This window comes from Pollicipes pollicipes, unplaced genomic scaffold (assembly GCF_011947565.3).
Source record: "Pollicipes pollicipes isolate AB1234 unplaced genomic scaffold, Ppol_2.1 Scaffold_2555;HRSCAF=2994_pilon_pilon_pilon, whole genome shotgun sequence".
In the NCBI taxonomy this organism is placed as follows: Eukaryota; Metazoa; Arthropoda; class Thecostraca; order Pollicipedomorpha; family Pollicipedidae; genus Pollicipes; species Pollicipes pollicipes.
Genome location: NW_023596136.1, coordinates 8,168,287 through 8,184,509, shown reverse-complemented (window position 1 = coordinate 8,184,509; position 16,223 = coordinate 8,168,287). Strand labels below are relative to the sequence as shown.

General features: G+C 55.1%; 1 protein-coding gene across 2 annotated transcripts in view; it reads left to right on the top strand.

Annotated features, from left to right (window-relative positions):
* Nucleotides 1-1,655: 1,655 nt before the first annotated feature.
* LOC119112901 (uncharacterized) overlaps nt 1,656-16,223 on the top strand; it is a 37,634-nt gene continuing 23,066 nt past the window's right edge. The window contains exons 1-3 of one of the 2 annotated variants that reach the window (XM_037237210.1): nt 1,656-1,794; nt 9,579-9,810; nt 11,300-11,358. In XM_037237210.1, the coding sequence (XP_037093105.1) occupies nt 9,621-9,810; nt 11,300-11,358 (249 nt within the window). In that variant the 5' untranslated portion in view covers nt 1,656-1,794; nt 9,579-9,620. The remainder of the gene's footprint in view (nt 1,795-9,578; nt 9,811-11,299; nt 11,359-16,223) is intronic. The other variant, XM_037237217.1, reaches the window with a different exon arrangement.

The window sequence follows — 16,223 nt, the reverse complement described above, 5'->3', positions numbered from 1 at the left end:
ACTTACATCCCGGAATCTCCCGGATGGTTTTTGATGATAGGAGCAAGGTGTTTTATCGAAAAGGTAGATCCGCTTATGTGGATTCGAAACGGCACCTGAGCAGTGCACTCTTGAGTAAACCGTTCAAATGCTGCCCGGGATTATCCTGAAATGGCCCCGGCACCGCCAAACGATGACCACTGTTGAACTAGCTTAATACTTTACTTGAGCTTGATACCGGATGTTGCTGGAATCGGCTCCGATATCCATGTTTTGGTAAGACGGATCCAATATGACCCCGAAATCGAAATGAGACAATCAAAAGCTTCTACAGTGAAAACGACTCCTCTGAACCCTGGGTCCGGGTTGAGCCCGTTAAGTTCATGGTGAGTCTACATGATGCAATTTTAGACAAAAGCACGGGTGTCGATTTGTATTCTTTTGGAGGCCCTGCCCCTCCCGCGGTGTTGAGTTCCCCCCCCCCCAATGTTTTTGGTTGTCATGCTACAAAAAAACGTGGGCAAACGATGATCATGACACAAAGACCATATTCTCTGATCTTTCTGCGTAGTGGCGTCTCGTACCACTCTCATAACAAAAAGTTATGGTTGTTCTCAGCACCAGATACAAGCCGTAACAGCGAAGCGTATAAACGGTGCAGTAAACTTCACATACCTAGCGCCATAAAACACTCATGGTTTGCCTTCTAGTCCTTCATGTCCTAAGTCCTTCATGGCTAACCCTGTCCCCGTCCCCACAACCAAAATGCACGCCACCTCTCATGACCGCCATAGAAGAGCGCCATCGGCGCCCTAAGGCGGCCTCTAAAAAGGAGTTTTCACGTGCCGATCAGAAGAGACGCGTGCGTCCAGTGCCTGCTCCCTGGATCCAACCCTGTGTGACTTCTATGCGGCTTAAATTAAAGGCTTTTATAAATTATGCAAGGATTAAAAACATAACGCGCATTGAATCAAAATAAAGTGGGCCAAATTCGGTGAGAAAAATGGCGAAGGGTAGGTTGTCGGGCCTTCCGTTTGCCCCCCCCCCCCCCTCCCCAATAATTGACAGAAATTGACACCCCTGGACAAAAAGACATATGAACAATCTGACAGCTTAAACATTCGTAGATAAAAGCATTGCTATTAATATAGGTATGCCATTAAAGCATTCATATATAATGAAAGACCTTCTTGACAATTAGCATAGCACGATATAACCCGTTGTATACGAAATGGAATATCTCCAACTGTCGCCACCGCAATCGGCATGATCGAATCCATTATAGAGTTAAGCCATGCCTGCGTGAGTCATTATAGAGTGTACTTCACTTTTTTCTAAACTGCTGGGGAGTCGGAGTCAGAACTAAATTACCCATCATGCGTTAAGAGTCAGGCTCGGTATTGATTACGCTGAGGTGGAATGAAGCACAAGTCTGCCTGAAGCTTGATTGAGTGTTCACTCTGAACTCTGGGACGTTGTATACGAGACACCATCACGGGCATGTCCGAACACAAGCTACACTGCGGCTGGCCGATGCTCGCAGGACAGAGCCGCCACCGTGTCCGGCTCCACAGCCGGGTGGGGGCACAGGTGGCGCTGTGGTCGCGCAGTCGGCCGGCCCGCCAGCTGATCAGTCGCTCAGTGGGCTGCCGCCGGTCTGCTGGGTGCGTGGTGGCTGTGCTGGGTGCGTGGTGGCTGTGCTGGGTGCCGGTGTGGTGCCGCGCGTGCGGACCATCTGCGCGCGCTGGCCCCGCAAGGTCGACGATCCTGCGGACGTGGCTGCATGACCTGAAGTTCGTCATCTCGGAAAACTAGGTGCGTGGGTTTTATTCTTCATCGCTGTTAGTGAAACATAAACGTAGTTTATTCGGCCTCATCTGAGGGTAAATGCATACGAGTAATCGAAAGTCAGAAGCGTGCTAAATGACAAAAGATAGTTTGGTGATAGATGGTGAGTTATGCTGTCATATTTTGTATCGCTCTCAAGACGATCTTTGTGGCATTTACTGAAGACAAACGCTGCGTTCGGCACAAACATCGTCCGCGCTTTTTGATGTCAGACCATAAGCTTACCAGCACGATGAGTTCCAATGAAACTGTAGACTCTGGCGAAACTTGGGTAAAGCCGGGTGTACCTTTACTTTACGAACTGTAAGCCGAAGCGATGTTTGATGCCGTTTACTATCCAAATGTTAAATAAACGGTGACAGATAGCAGGACACCAGGTCGTTAAAACGCGGTGCTGAATACACAAGGTGTCTATGTAATGCATAGCTATTAACTTTGATCTGATCAAGCGGCTACAGAGTATTGTTTGACGAACGCCAGAGACACAGACTACAGCATTATTTAGTGAGGCCCAGCCACCACCTATCCGGCAGCTCTTTAAATGCTGCTCCGGCGGCTTCCATGACGCTCCAGTGAGATTTCCGATCGGCACCAGGCGGCGGCGGCGGCTGCGGCGGCGGCCGGCCATACAAAGGGCTTTAGCATCACGCACCTGGCCGCTGCCGGGGCCCCTGAACGCGTGCCACGGGCTCAGACCGCCGGCTGTGTGGCCGTTAGCTCACATCCGGTAACCCTCCCCCCCCCCCTCCCAGACGTCCCCGGCGAGGGCGCAAGGTCGTCGGTCCGAGTGGACGGGCCCGACAGGTGGGGTGTGTCGGGCGGCCTGATCAATAGCGACGCTGCACGTGTATGCCGGCCGGCCGCGCCGCGCGTCGTGTACGGACGCCGCCGCCGCCGCCGCCGCCAGTCGCCAGTAGCCGGGTTGGGGGACGCTGGCGGCCGGCGAAAACACGAGGGGGGAGGGCTCAGCGGATAGGTTGTGGTGGTGGATGTGCTAAGCATTGCCTGCTTTCTCTGGTTCCAGCAATTGGCGGTTTGGTTGGCATTTCGACATTCTGGTTTGGCGATTTTCGTGGCGTTTAAACCCAGGAACACTTAACATACTTAAAAATACATACACAGTTATATTATCTCATGCATGATAAACTTTCAGCGGATTGAACACCAACTCATCACCAACTCTACAACATCAGAAGCAAACTAGCTAGTTAGAACAGAACAATGAGAAGCAGAACAGTGCAGAGCGGTGGTGTAGTTCAGACAGCTCTGTTGCTTGATCACTAACTTTGACGCCCTGCTTACCGTCTCAGCTTACCGTGCTGCTCCTTGCCGCCAGTATATGAGTCAAAACTCAACTTGGGAGGCTGCTGCTTGCCGGAGTGTGCGTCACGATATCGGGAGCCATTCTCTGAAAGTATTGCTGACTGCAGCCGACATTCTCCGAGCCGCCGACATTCTTCCTTTCCCCGCAAATGATCTAAAATCCTGTTTCACAATGTGGCATGCATGCCTTAAGTATGCAGCGTGCTTCAGACAGCGATCAATCGTTGATTGTTTCTCGCGGCTACCGCCAGCTACGAGGCAGTCCGCGCATGCTGCAGACCCGCAGTCCCCGCTGGGGTAATAAGCAGCCGTCAACACGACCGGTGGCTTGTCTGCCAGCGGTGCTGCACGCGTCACGAGGCACGCGACCCTGAGGCCGCGTGGCCAACGACCCTGCACGACCTGCTTCCTTGAGAGACGACGCCTTCACCCATGAACCAGGATGCAGTAACTGAGCCTCACCGAGCGCGGGCGTCGAAGACCCCGTCCTAAAACTAGCAGAAATCCCAGTGAGAATGCGGCAGATTTGGGTCTGCGTCGCTTCTGACCTAGAGCTCACAAGCCCAAACATCGGATTCGGTTTCACTCCTGCTCACATTCTTGCGGTCGAGTACAGGCTGCAAACGACGTAACCAAATATGCAGCCCCGCTGGCTCGACACGACTACAACCGGCTTTCTCAAGTGACCTGCAAAGTTTTTTTTTAATCACGAGCAAAATTCCTCTTCCGCTGGCCGCGTGTGGCCGGCATAGGCTGCACGGTTGCTTGCTGGAAGCTGTGGCGGTGCGGTGCGCCCGCGGTCCTCCAGGAATGCCACCTGGCCAACCGAACCAGTCGACCGCCCAGCGGCTATCCTGCGGGCACCACGTGACATGCGGCCAATCAGCGGCCGAGGCGTGCAGAGTCCTAGCCCGTCAAATATCCTGCAATGGGTGTCGAGATTGGAGGACTGTGCCCGGGACGGGTGCGACCGAGCTCGGGTTCCGCTGCAAATTAAGTCTCCACGTGGCAAATCCCTTTCGAATTTCTCCCAGATCCAAATCTCGCGTCGTTGATCCTTTCCACCCGGAATGCTTGGCTACGGCTATTGTGGACAGATGTGACGCAACCAGCGCGCGCCGCGCCCTGCGTCGAAAACCCGGCACTTGTCTGCCGAAACAATGGGAGGGCAGCGGTGCGCCCGGCTGGTGGTGGGCGCAAAGTCGGTCGGTGGCGGCGCGCCAGCACGCAGCCCCGGTCACCGGCCGTCGAGCCTGCCCGACCACGGCTGTCAGTCTCGGCCGGTCGGCTCCGCCACGGCTGTCTGCCGCCGTCACGTCCCCACGTCGGCTCAGACCGTGTCACCATGGTTACTTGAGCCTTTCCCTGAGACGGGGCGAGCCGGGCGGTGAGCGAAGCCGCCCTCCCATCGCAGGTCTAGATAGAGCGCGATGATGGTCTCCACCGTTCTTCTGCGGAACGTACGATTGTGCAAGGCTCCGCATGGTGGGCCAAAGCATTCCTGAGAATCAGGGTCGCCGTCCGCTTCGATGGCCCGGCACGACCTGACCGTGGTCCCCAGTCTCCGACTCAGATAATGGTGTGGTTTACCACTGTCCGGCTCGGAGCCAGCGGCAGTCCACCTCTTCCTATTTCAGACTCGGCCATGGTCCACCACCACCTGACTTGGGCTCAGTCGTGGTTCACCGCTGTCCGACTCAGCCTCGGTCATGGTCCATTATCGCCCGGCCCGGACTCACCGTCCGACTCAGAGCCGCCCATAGCCCTCTACCGCCCGACTCGGACTCGGTCACGGTCCGCCGCCGTCGCACTCGAAGGCGCCCGCGGTGGGCGCGCCCGGGCCGACCCGCCTGCCGACCGTCACCGTCCGCTAGCCATGGGTGCAACGACTGAGCACGACCGAGGCCCGAGCCGCCGGCGCCGCGCCGCCGCCGCCGCCGCCGCCGCCGCCACCGCCGCCACCGCCACCGTCAGGCGCCCAGGGGCCGGAGGCTAGCTGGCGGCGGACAATGGAGCCACAGGCGGCGGAACCGCCATACCTGGCTGGCGGACAACACAGGGATGGCGTGGACAGGCTGGCTGACGGCAATGACGGCGGTCACAGATAGCCTGAGCATTTGCAGGCGTATCAGACATCTGCAGACGACATACCGCTTACAGTCAGCCGGCCTACCGGGCAAGAAGTTTACCACAGGCATTCTGGCTGGCAGACAGCTGCATTGCCGAACAGAGGCCTCGAAATACGCCGTCGGTGCGAAGCTAGATGCGCCAGCAGCTTTGGCTGTGCATGCGAGCCGCAGTGTTACCAGCTCCTCCTCAGTGGCCCCACACCAAGCCCGCCACCTTCCACCACCCCCACCCCTCCCCAGCCAGCCTGAACCCAGTCAGTCTAGCGCACCCGCCCTCAGCGACTTTGGCTTCCAATCCCGATCGAAAGCCCACGGCCGGGGCCGCGATTTCACTGGACGCTGCCGCGGCCCCTGACCGCACACGATGTGCTGGACGGCGCCAGTGTGGTGCCAGCGGCGGCCTGGTTCACCGGGACAGACTGGGTCGGCCGGCCGGTCAGGCGAGCTCGGAGCACTGCGGCTCACCCCCAGCGGCGGCCTGGTTTACCGGGACAGACGGGGCCGGCCGGCCGGTCAGGCGAGCCCAGGGCACTGCGGGCTCACCGCGCCATGGCGTGTCGGCACTAGAAAGTGCATCAAGACAAGTCTGGAGGCTGCCGTGCCGACTTGTGCTGAAATATGTAATTTTGATGTTTCAAGACATAACTGTTCTAGCTCCTTGCCGCAGCCTCTCCTCATGGCGCTCGCCCCTCCCCATCCCTGGGTGCGGTGGCACAGGTCATTCTCCCTTCCATGGCCGAACGTGTTCTTTTCGTTGCCAGCCTTTTTGTGTCGTCATCGTTTTCATTTGCTTGCCTGTCGTGACTAAGATGGTCATTCCCACCAAGCAACACACAAAAGGATGCGGTGAAGGCAGCCAGTGAAGTATTCACCGGGCTTTTTGTACGCGTCCCTATTGATCAGCTGTGGGATCTGTCATGCCTTCGCTGGCGGACTGACCATCTGGACAATAGCCGCCGTTTTTGCGCCTCACGACACGACCGGTCCAGCGAACCCCTCCGTTCTGGCGTGCCGTACAATGTAACTGCTTCCTCCTAGTTGATCCCGGCTCGCGTTTTTTCTTGGGAATCGCTCCCGCTCTCGGGCGCGTTGACCGTTGACCTCTGCTGCCTCACCAAGATTGGGTTCAGGGCAGGGGGTCCCATCCATATCTGTGGGGCTCGAGGCGTCGTGCATTTTCGTCAAGCTGACTGGCGCGGCTCAATACACACGGCGCGGCTCAAGTCGGGGATGTCCTTGACAAACATCCGATGACCTGGCGAGTGCAATATAAAACGCCTGCAAAAACTCGTGCTGCAAAAAAAAAAACTGCCGCTGAGATACGTATATGACCAACAGTGCCTCGTCAAGGCAGTTGGCGCATACTGTAAACATTCGTCTGCCTCTGTTACGCCCGTTCCCTGTGTGCACATTTAGAGAGGCCCCGGGGCTGTGAGCCGCTGGCTTGTTGGCGCATACTGTAGACATTCGTCTGCCTCTGTTACGCCCGTTCCCTGTGTGCACATTTAGAGAGGCCCCGGGGCTGTGAGCCGCTGGCTTGTTGGCGCATACTGTAAACATTCGTCTGCCTTTGTTACGCCCGTTCCCTGTGTGCACATTTAGAGAGGCCCCGGGGCTGTGAGCCGCTGGCTTGTTGGCGCATACTGTAAACATTCGTCTGCCTTTGTTACGCCCGTTCCCTGTGTGCACATTTAGAGAGGCCCCGGGGCTGTGAGCCGCTGGCTTGTTGGCGCATACTGTAGACATTCGTCTGCCTCTGTTACGCCCGTTCCCTGTGTGCACATTTAGAGTGGCCCCGGGGCTGTGAGCCGCTGGCATGAAAGACGCACCAAGCCGCCCGGATGGCGTGTTGGCTCTCATTCAGGCGGCAGCTTTTTGTTTTGTTTTGTCGTTTTTGTTAGCGCGCCTTTCAATGCATTCCTTTGGCCGAATGGATGCGCCGGTGAATGGCGCCCGGCATTGTCGAGACGGCAAGCGAGGGGCGTCGCATGCTCAGCCTCAGCCTCAGCCTCGTCACCCCACGGCTGGTCACGGGAGGCCAAAGCATTTCAAGAAAGGACAGGTATAGCGGAGGGCGCGACGAACCGAGACTTACGAATACTCACTCTGCTCGGTCTTCGGATTGTTCGTATGCTGGGCACAGAGCAGCGACCGGCGAATAGCCTGATGACGGCCACGCGGCAGCGACATCACAGCTGAAAAGTGAACGGCACATTCCGCCGAGCGCTAGCAGAGAGGTCACGGCTCTGGCGCGATCCGCGACGAGCCAAGTAGCCATTGTCTGATGGTGCCTCGGTATCCCGGGGAGACGCCCATAGGTCGGTTGCTGTCCACGAGCATGCTGTCCATTAGCATTATGCATGCTAATTGGGTTGGAACGACCGGGAGATGCGACCAGCCTCGATATGCACACCAGCCGCGGGAGGATGGCCGATGAGAACGAATTGAAATTTTCTATGGAACCGATGAACGGCGTCGCTCTCCTCTATATGAATTATTTAATTTGTGGTGCATGCAGACATTTGTTTCTTGTATAGGCTTTTGTGGACGGGCCAATGGTCTCTCAGCGAGGTAAATCTAAAAAACTTAGCATGCGGAACATCAGAATGCCGAACTTATGTAAAGGATGCCTCCCTTCCAACACCTTTCACGCCTCTGGTGTCAAACTTCATAGAAGGGAGCCCAAAACAGTTTCGTTTCCAGTCGAGAGGCTGCATGAGTGACTAGATAATCAGCTCTGACATGTGTTCAGCATGCTAAATATGACGTCACGACGGGAGCATTATAAAAACATGTCAACTTCAGCCTGCTCAGACACAAACTCAAGACAAACTTGACAGTTTGATTTCGCTGATTTGCGCAGAAAACGCCGCATTGCTCTTAAGTTTATGATGAAGCAACACCATTCTAATGCCATTGTGTTATCGAAGGGCTTAGCTTTTGTCGATATTCCCTGTCAGTGGTTCGTCAAATACAATACAGTAAGATGTTACACAAGATCTTCAATACACGCGTTGTACCGAATAAACGTGGCCTACGGGGAGAACGAGCTATCTGGAATACACGTCGTACTGCCAAACATCTGATGTTTGTAAACTGTAACCAAGTGTGGGCTTGTCCCATTTTTATGCCTGCTATTAATAATGAATGGCTTATATAACACCGCCATGTTTTGAAGTTATTGTATGTGTATTTCTTTTCATCCTGCTCAAGTAACAGACAATGCTATCTCCCCGGTTTCACATCTGGGACCCCGCATATTCAATAGCCTCATGTCCGTGTTGGTGGCGCACACTCACCCTTCCTGCTGTATGTCCATAATGCGAGCCTTCAAGTGCGCCGTTATACATTCAGAATGTGAAAATAATGACCGTAATGACGTGAATCCGGCTCGGTCCCGTTTATAAATGCGGGGCGGACGAGATCACCCGGCGAGAGGGCCATCTCGCGCCGGGAGACGTCGACGCTCCGTCGAAACGTAACACCGGAGACTGCACGCCGGCACACGAACCGACTGCCGCAGTGCGAAGGCCCATGCGCCCGAAATTTGTCACCCGTGTTTTGCTCGTCGACAACCGCAAGCCATTAAACGAAGCCAGACGCGTCATTTGGGAGCGTTTATTCCAAACCGCCGGCGCCGCTGCCTCGAGCTTTATGGACGTCCAACGACCTTGCGTCCGCGACGGCGGGCCGATGATAAGTCGCTCGAATGCCCGCGCGGTCAACAACCCGGTCTGTCGGAACACGTCCCGGCCACGACCCGTGAAACAGCAGAAACAGCGCCGCTGAACTCCGGTCCGTATCAACAAACTGGCGTCACCCGCCGCTGCCGCCGCCGCCGCCGCCGCCGCCGCCGCCGCCGTCGCCGCGACACCGAGTCAAATCGGGCCGGTGAGCCGACCAGCTGTGCAAAAACAGGATGCGGTGCCATATCGGGCAGGCGCCGCTGCCGCCTGACCCGGTGTAATACTTACGTCGCGCGCATCGTGCCGGCAACGGATCCGTGAGCGTTATCGCTAGAGATAACACAGAGCCCTATCACGAATGAGGTCGGCCACGTGCGACACGTCCTTTTGTGTGCTGTGGGATGTACGGTGCGGGCTGTAGCTCATCCATTGTTGGTTCTTTGCGTGGAATCGCTCGAAACGCAGCCCGTTCGACTGGGGCGAAAAGCAAGCCGGCGCTACGACTCAACCAAGTGTTGTGTCACGACAGCGAGCAACTCACCGCCCTGTCAGTGGAGCCCACTCGCACGCCTCGAGGGTCACGGCTGCTCACTGACCCCTGACCTTTCGGCAGTTGAGGTGACGGTTCGGCGTCCAGCGCCCGTGAGTGTGTGCGATGCCTCTGGGGTGTCGAACACCGCCAGCGAGGACGGAGGTGGCCTCCCCGCGCCACGCCGACGCCGACCGGCGTGACGCGCAGGTCCTCGCCGGCTCCTGGAGAGCGCCGACCGAGCTGGAGCGGCCGGTCCGGCCACCCGGCCCGCTCCTGCGCGAGATCTCCCAGCTGAGCTTCTCCAGTCTCTCAGGTGACCGTCAGCACGCCGGTGTCGACGCCGCACCGCCGCTGCCAGCTCGCCGCACGTGCACAAGCTGCCACCGTCTCCGCACAGCTCGCACCGGTGGCACGCGGGTGTGTCTGTTACGAAAGCCGCAAGTCTGTATGCTCTTGCTTTGCACGGCAGTCGGGCATACCAGAGTGTGTCGAGCACGTCTGACCGAGCTGCACAAGGTTACCCTCGCGCACGACCGATCCCCCCCCCCCCCGCGCGCCGGTGGAGCACGCTTGACCGCCGTGATGGTGGCCGGCTCGGCCCCGTTTGGGACGGCAGCGCCAGGACGTGGCGGGATCTGCGGCCCCGTCGCCACGTGGGGCTGCACGGGCGCGGTTGGGAGCTGGTCTCTCCCTCCCGCTGCAGGATCGCGGCGTCTGACCCGGTCGACCCACTTCGGCGGATCCTCACGCGACGGAGAGTAATGGTGACGACCCAGTGGGCTGCGTGACGTCACACACGGCCCGCCCGCTCGGCTGCCCCGGCGTCTCGCTTGCACGCTGCAGGCGCCATTGTGGGCGGCGCTCCGGTGGAGCTGGTTTGGGGGCGGATGCCCGGTTTGTTGGCCGCAATTCTTGTCCGGATGATGAAGGTCGATGCTGTTGTGGTGAAAGAGATGCAAACAGGGTTGACCAGCCCTCATATGGGTGTGGTCAGTTTGGCACCTCACACTGCATTTGTAACAGGATGTTTGTTGTAATACGTTTAGGTCCAGAGCGCGTTGTGAGATGCCATAATTCTGTGGAGCATCGATCTTTGTATTGGCATTCAGCGGTGGGGGGGGGGGGGGGCGTACTGGGTTTAAGGCTCTTTCGACATCTTCACAGATACAACAACGACAGCTGTGGCACGCCGGCAAACAGTCTGCGGCATGCCTTTGCTAATGATCTAGAAGGTGTCAGATTGTGTAACGAGTTGGACTTACAGCGCGACGTCCACGAGTCAAAAATGTTAGCTGACGGCCCACAAGGGGATTGTTAACTACTATTATGCGAGCCGACAGCCGGCCCTGACCCGTGCGGGGCGCTCTAATTCCAGCACCTCTTCGTGTGTGACACGTGTAAAATACCGTGTTAGCTGGGCGGTTGGAGCACGCAACACCGCGCATTGTGCTAGGTGCGCGATGCAGCGAATAGCGCTCAGTTATGCATCGAATCCCACGCTTCTCTAGCAATGCCCGGGCTCCCCCCGCCGTCTGGCTAAGCCAGCCGCGTAAAACACGAACTGCAATCTCTTGGCAAGACAGGTTCCCTTCAGGGCTGAAGTTGCAACAAACAATGGGCAGTACAACTCGTGCGCCACCACCTGCAACTTGATAAATGAGTACCCCAGCAGAGTTAAATAGGTATGTCTGAATGCTGTTGACACGTGTAGGCAGAGTTACAGAGGTATATTTGAATGTTGTTGACACGTGTGGGCAGTAATCAATGCGTATTTTCTGACATTCACCCTTTTGACGTTTCAGTTGCCGAAGACTCGGCAAGCATGCACACCCAGGAACAGCTGGTGGAACAAATCAGTGAGGTGAGTGCCTGTGGCGTGTGTCTGGTGATCCATGCTGCCAGTCAGACACGAGGTGGCTGAACAGCAGTACTTCCTCGCCAGGCGTGCTCGCATGCGACCATTGTCTGGCAGTCGAGCAGCGGGAGGTAACACAGCCGGAGGCCAGTCGTCCCTGCTGCCTCCCTCTAACGCCGCTTTGGAAATCTGGATGCCGCGAGTATGTGTTTGCACTACAATGCGCCCGTCACAACGCAATGGTTTGTTGTATGAACGCATTAGCTTAATGCGATTGCGAGACAGCTCCAAATACCGAATTAAAGAAAACAGCGAGTATGGTTATGTGCACTGCTTCGGAGAAAAACCGGCATGGCCTTGGCTTGGATGAGGCGGTGGCCTTGTCTATTAAGATTCCAGTGAGAATTGCAAGCTGTTTGTTGTCTTCTAATCGTGCAACAATTTGTATCTTTCAAACAAGTCATATTCTCGTCGCAAATTGGCGCACAAGGACTTCTAGACTGGTTTCCAACGCATAAGAAGTTTTCACGTTTCAGCTTGTGTTGGTGTGTTTACACCGTGCTTCGTACATGGCACGTTAAGCAAGTACGTGGCTTGTCCAGAACACGTAACATAATACAAATGTATCTCTTCTACCAATAAAAAATTCAAGCACACCGAAGTGGATTAGGGGATGTTAAGTGGCCGGCAACAGGGTTCTGCCCATACGCGCGCCCCCCCCCCCCATATATATATATATATATATATATATATATATATATATATATATAGCATACACGCACGCACTCACGCTCGCACGCACACACGCACGCACGCACGCACGCGCCAGACTGGGGCGACGACTTCAGACGCGGCGGAACAATACGGCGCGGCCGCCCTCCTAGCCCATTGAAGGTCAGCAGCTTGAATGCTGACACATTTTTTACATCTGTTAGCAAACACGCGGACTAAATACGCAGGCAGGGACTCCGTGGCTGGTCCGCGTGACAAATCTAGGTCAGACGTTTGCGGCGTCTTTCCCGTTGTCAGTCCTCGGGGAATGAATGCTCCGGAGCATGTTAAGACGAGACAATGCGGCCGGAAGAAGGTAACACTGTTCAGCGGACAATGAGCGGACGTGATTAAGTTGTTCTGAATTGGCACAGTGCACAATTCATTCTAGTGCCTCAGATTTCGCGATAAGACATATGGCAACGATGTTTTTGGCCACCTTAGGACTCGTGATTGGTCCATATTACAGTTACTAGCATATGCTGAGCTTTACGGAGATATGCCTTCATGTGTAGGCAATGACTATGTAGCAGTGCCATCCCCCCATACAAAAACGTAAAATGGAGAGCATCATCATTTTTATCATGCACTTTAAGTGCCATGCCTTGTTATGGTACCTGAAGCTGAAGTAGTTTTCTACTAAATTTTGATCTCAATAACCCTATTGTGGTCTCTATCAATCGGTTAAACCACTTTTTAAGACGTGAGAAGTCCGGCCGAAGGGCCTTGAGCTGCAGCATGCCATGCATTTGCACGAACGGCCATCCCTAAAAAACAATGGTGTTTGTGGCGTCACAGGTGGGTGACACGTGTGACCTTTACGTCCGCCCTGCCCCCGGCCGGCGTTTGCCCGATGCTGCAGGCAGTACAACAGCAGGTGAAGCGTTGGGAGACACCTTTGCAGACCAGCCTGGGATGGCCCTGAGGTTACCGTTAGAATTTGGAGCCAATCTCGGGGCACAAAGATCACGGCTGAGGGTGTGTGTAGGTGTGTCCGACCCAAACAACAAGGTGTAGCGATCGCTTGCTCTCTCTCTCCCTCTCTCTCTGAGGCCCTTAGTGCGAGCGCCGGGCCGTCACGTCCGGCTGCAGCATCCAGCTGACTGATCGTAGCAGGGACTAGTTTGGGCTCTGATGTCAGACATAATCAGACTGGATAAGGCCTCTCTTTCTCGGTACCAAAGACATGACAGCTTTGGGCGTTCCAAGGCTAAATGGAAACGGGGGTGGCTCAGTGTAATCCTAACGTTAAACATGCGCATGCGCTCGTCCCAAGATAAATACCGTAGTTTTTATATATGCATTTGCTTCCAACACATCACAGCACAACGCATGGCGAGAAACTCAGGTCATCCAATGCTAGTCGACGTCATTCAAATCATCCAAACCGTGCCCAGGCCGGAGCCCGCGGCAGCTGGCACGTTTACGATAAGCGCAGCGCGCATGGTGCGGCGGCGTCAAAGGAAGCCGGCGCCAGCGCGTGCCAGCTGCCGGCACGAGTAATGACGCGCCGCGCCGGTGCCACCCTCGGAGGAGCCAGGCCCTGCACCGTTAACGTATGCGGGCGCACGGCTGGCGCGGCCCGCACAGGCGGTGTCCGGCCGACCGGAGCGCCCATGGCGCCGGGCCGGCCCAGCCACAGGCGGTGTCCGGCCGACCGGAGCGCCAATGGCGCCGAGCCGGCCCAGCCCGATCGGTCGCGCGCGCCTGCCGCCGCCCTGCGTCCAATAGTCTAGCCCTTTTTGGTGAAGCGTGAACGGCGTTGATGTTCTGTTCATCGGTGTCAGGTTGGGGCATTAAATCGATTGCCCCTGCCGAAAACGCTACCCATCCTTGTTTGTGCTTGGAACAATGGAAAGGTTTGGACTTCAATGTTTTCTACCCCGAGAAATTAAGAGCATCGTGAAATATTCTAGTCTTTGCACGTTGTCTTTGTAATGAGACGAACTGTCATGATGTTAAGAGCGCATGGAGCACTTCGCCCAGTGAGCGCGGTATTGAGACCAAGGCTGCAAAATTAAGACGGCATAAAGACACAACTCTTAGTAAGGGAGGGATACCAAAATTTTTGAGGTGCATAAGCCGCAACTCTCCACGTGTTTAATGAAAAAGGTTATTATCCTGCGTGCACAATTTTTCAAGGTAAGCCGCCTTATGCAGCTGAAAATGGCAAGGCTTTATTGCGGCCACATTGCGTCAGTTTTAACTCAACACACCATCGCTGACTTGGCGCCTGTTGATCAGCTGCGACGTGAACAATAGGCACTCAGACTCGCCCATTGGCTGCTGGCGAATGTTGAGCCGCGGTTTCACAGCACGGGCAGCGTGGCGGATTTTCCGTACGATCAACATCTAATGCACTGGGCTCTCGGAAAGTCGCGCAAAGCCGTGCAGGTGTACACACAGTGGTGATGATGTCTGGCTGATAAAGTGAGGCACATCAATGGCAGGCTTTGGGAGACTGGACGTACTTAAAAGCTTACGAGCGCTGTTCACCGCCAGCAGCTGTGCACCTTGTCTGCACAAAACGCATGCCGTTCTCGTGCGTCCGATGTGACGGTAAGGAGAACATTCAAATCTGTTGGGCCTCTTGGAGCTTGCCATGATATGAGTGTGGTGTTTTATTAAGTACCTTAGAACAAGGCTACAACCTGTTGCTTTGTATAAAATTATTTAGGTATATTTATGGGAGAATGATCTGTTTTAACAAGCGCTACATAAAAATTGTTGTAAATACAGGTTATGCATTATTTCTTGGTATGATGATGGACCGATGGTATTTTTCTCATAAAAATACGCAGATGATGAAATAGGAACTTTGCCTTCTTGGCCCACGGCCATCTTTATTCGTCAGATTGGGAGATGTTCTCTAGGAGAGAGCGGGGGGAAACATCGGATGTCTGCCCTCGGTCAGTTTAATGGCCATCGACTAGCACTCCTCTCCATTCCCCCCCCCCCCCCTCTCCCTCTCTCTCAACCTATTCGCGACCGATCCCTGAAGATAATTTTAGATCCAGAGCTCATTTTCTCCGGTCTCACTACCTACAGCCTATGATATTTGCCCAGATTTTCTGCCTGAGCGTTTACGCGGCTCAGCAAATAGGGTTCAATATTCGCAACACTCGGACAATTCTGTTTATTCTCATTTTCGCCAGGCTTCTAGGAGACGACCGACTCCTGTTATTACGTTAAATCCGCATACATTTGGGCATCTTGGGCGTACTGATTGCCCTTCTCGCTTGTGAAAGGTGGTAAAAGAACATAATATGATGGGAAAAAGACGTCTGGCTTTTTTATCCCATGCTGTTTGAACCACGACAATACTCCGCGTCTCTCGATGCCCCAGCTCAGGCAGGTCAGGTCATTATGCTTTGCGGCCGGCACGCCGCAAAGCGGTCCTAAAGAAGCATTTGACGAGCCCTCTGGCTGAGCCGTGGTACCATCACTCCCGCTTTCTCCTATTTATCCCGGTTCGGTGAGGCCACATTCGCCGCCCAAAGCCTCTATAAGCCGCACGGCACTGGGCACAATGCCAGACAAAGACTTTGATCGATGCCTTGCTACAAGCTTCGGAATGGCTTCTTAAAAGCCCAAGACTCAGGACCCCTAAGAAAACTGTTCAGGTGGCTTTGTGAGACATAACTTTGGACTGTGATTATGACAAACGATAATTACGGCGACCCGTCTACATTCAATCAGCGGCCATGTGTTGAACCACCATTAGCTTTCATCTGTTTTGCTATAAAGGGTGTCAGTTTTGCCACCAAGCTCTGCCATGCGCCACAACCCCCAGGAAGGGTGTCGGTTCATGCCATCCAGCTCTGCCGTGCGTCGACTCTGAGTATTGTACTCTCTGTTCTGCTCACCACTCTGAGTTAAGCTGGAGCACCACCTGTGACCACTACCGTGCCGGCGTACTCGGGAAGTCTGCTAGTTTGTTGGTTAGGATATGACAGGGTATATTTTTAGTCTGCCAGGAAAAAAATATTGGCCTGTCAGGAAAACATGCAGGTCTGTCCGTGAGGACAGACTAAAAGCATGCTAGTCTGTCATCGCAGTTTATCGGTCTGTTGCTACGGCATGTCGGTCCTGACGTCTCA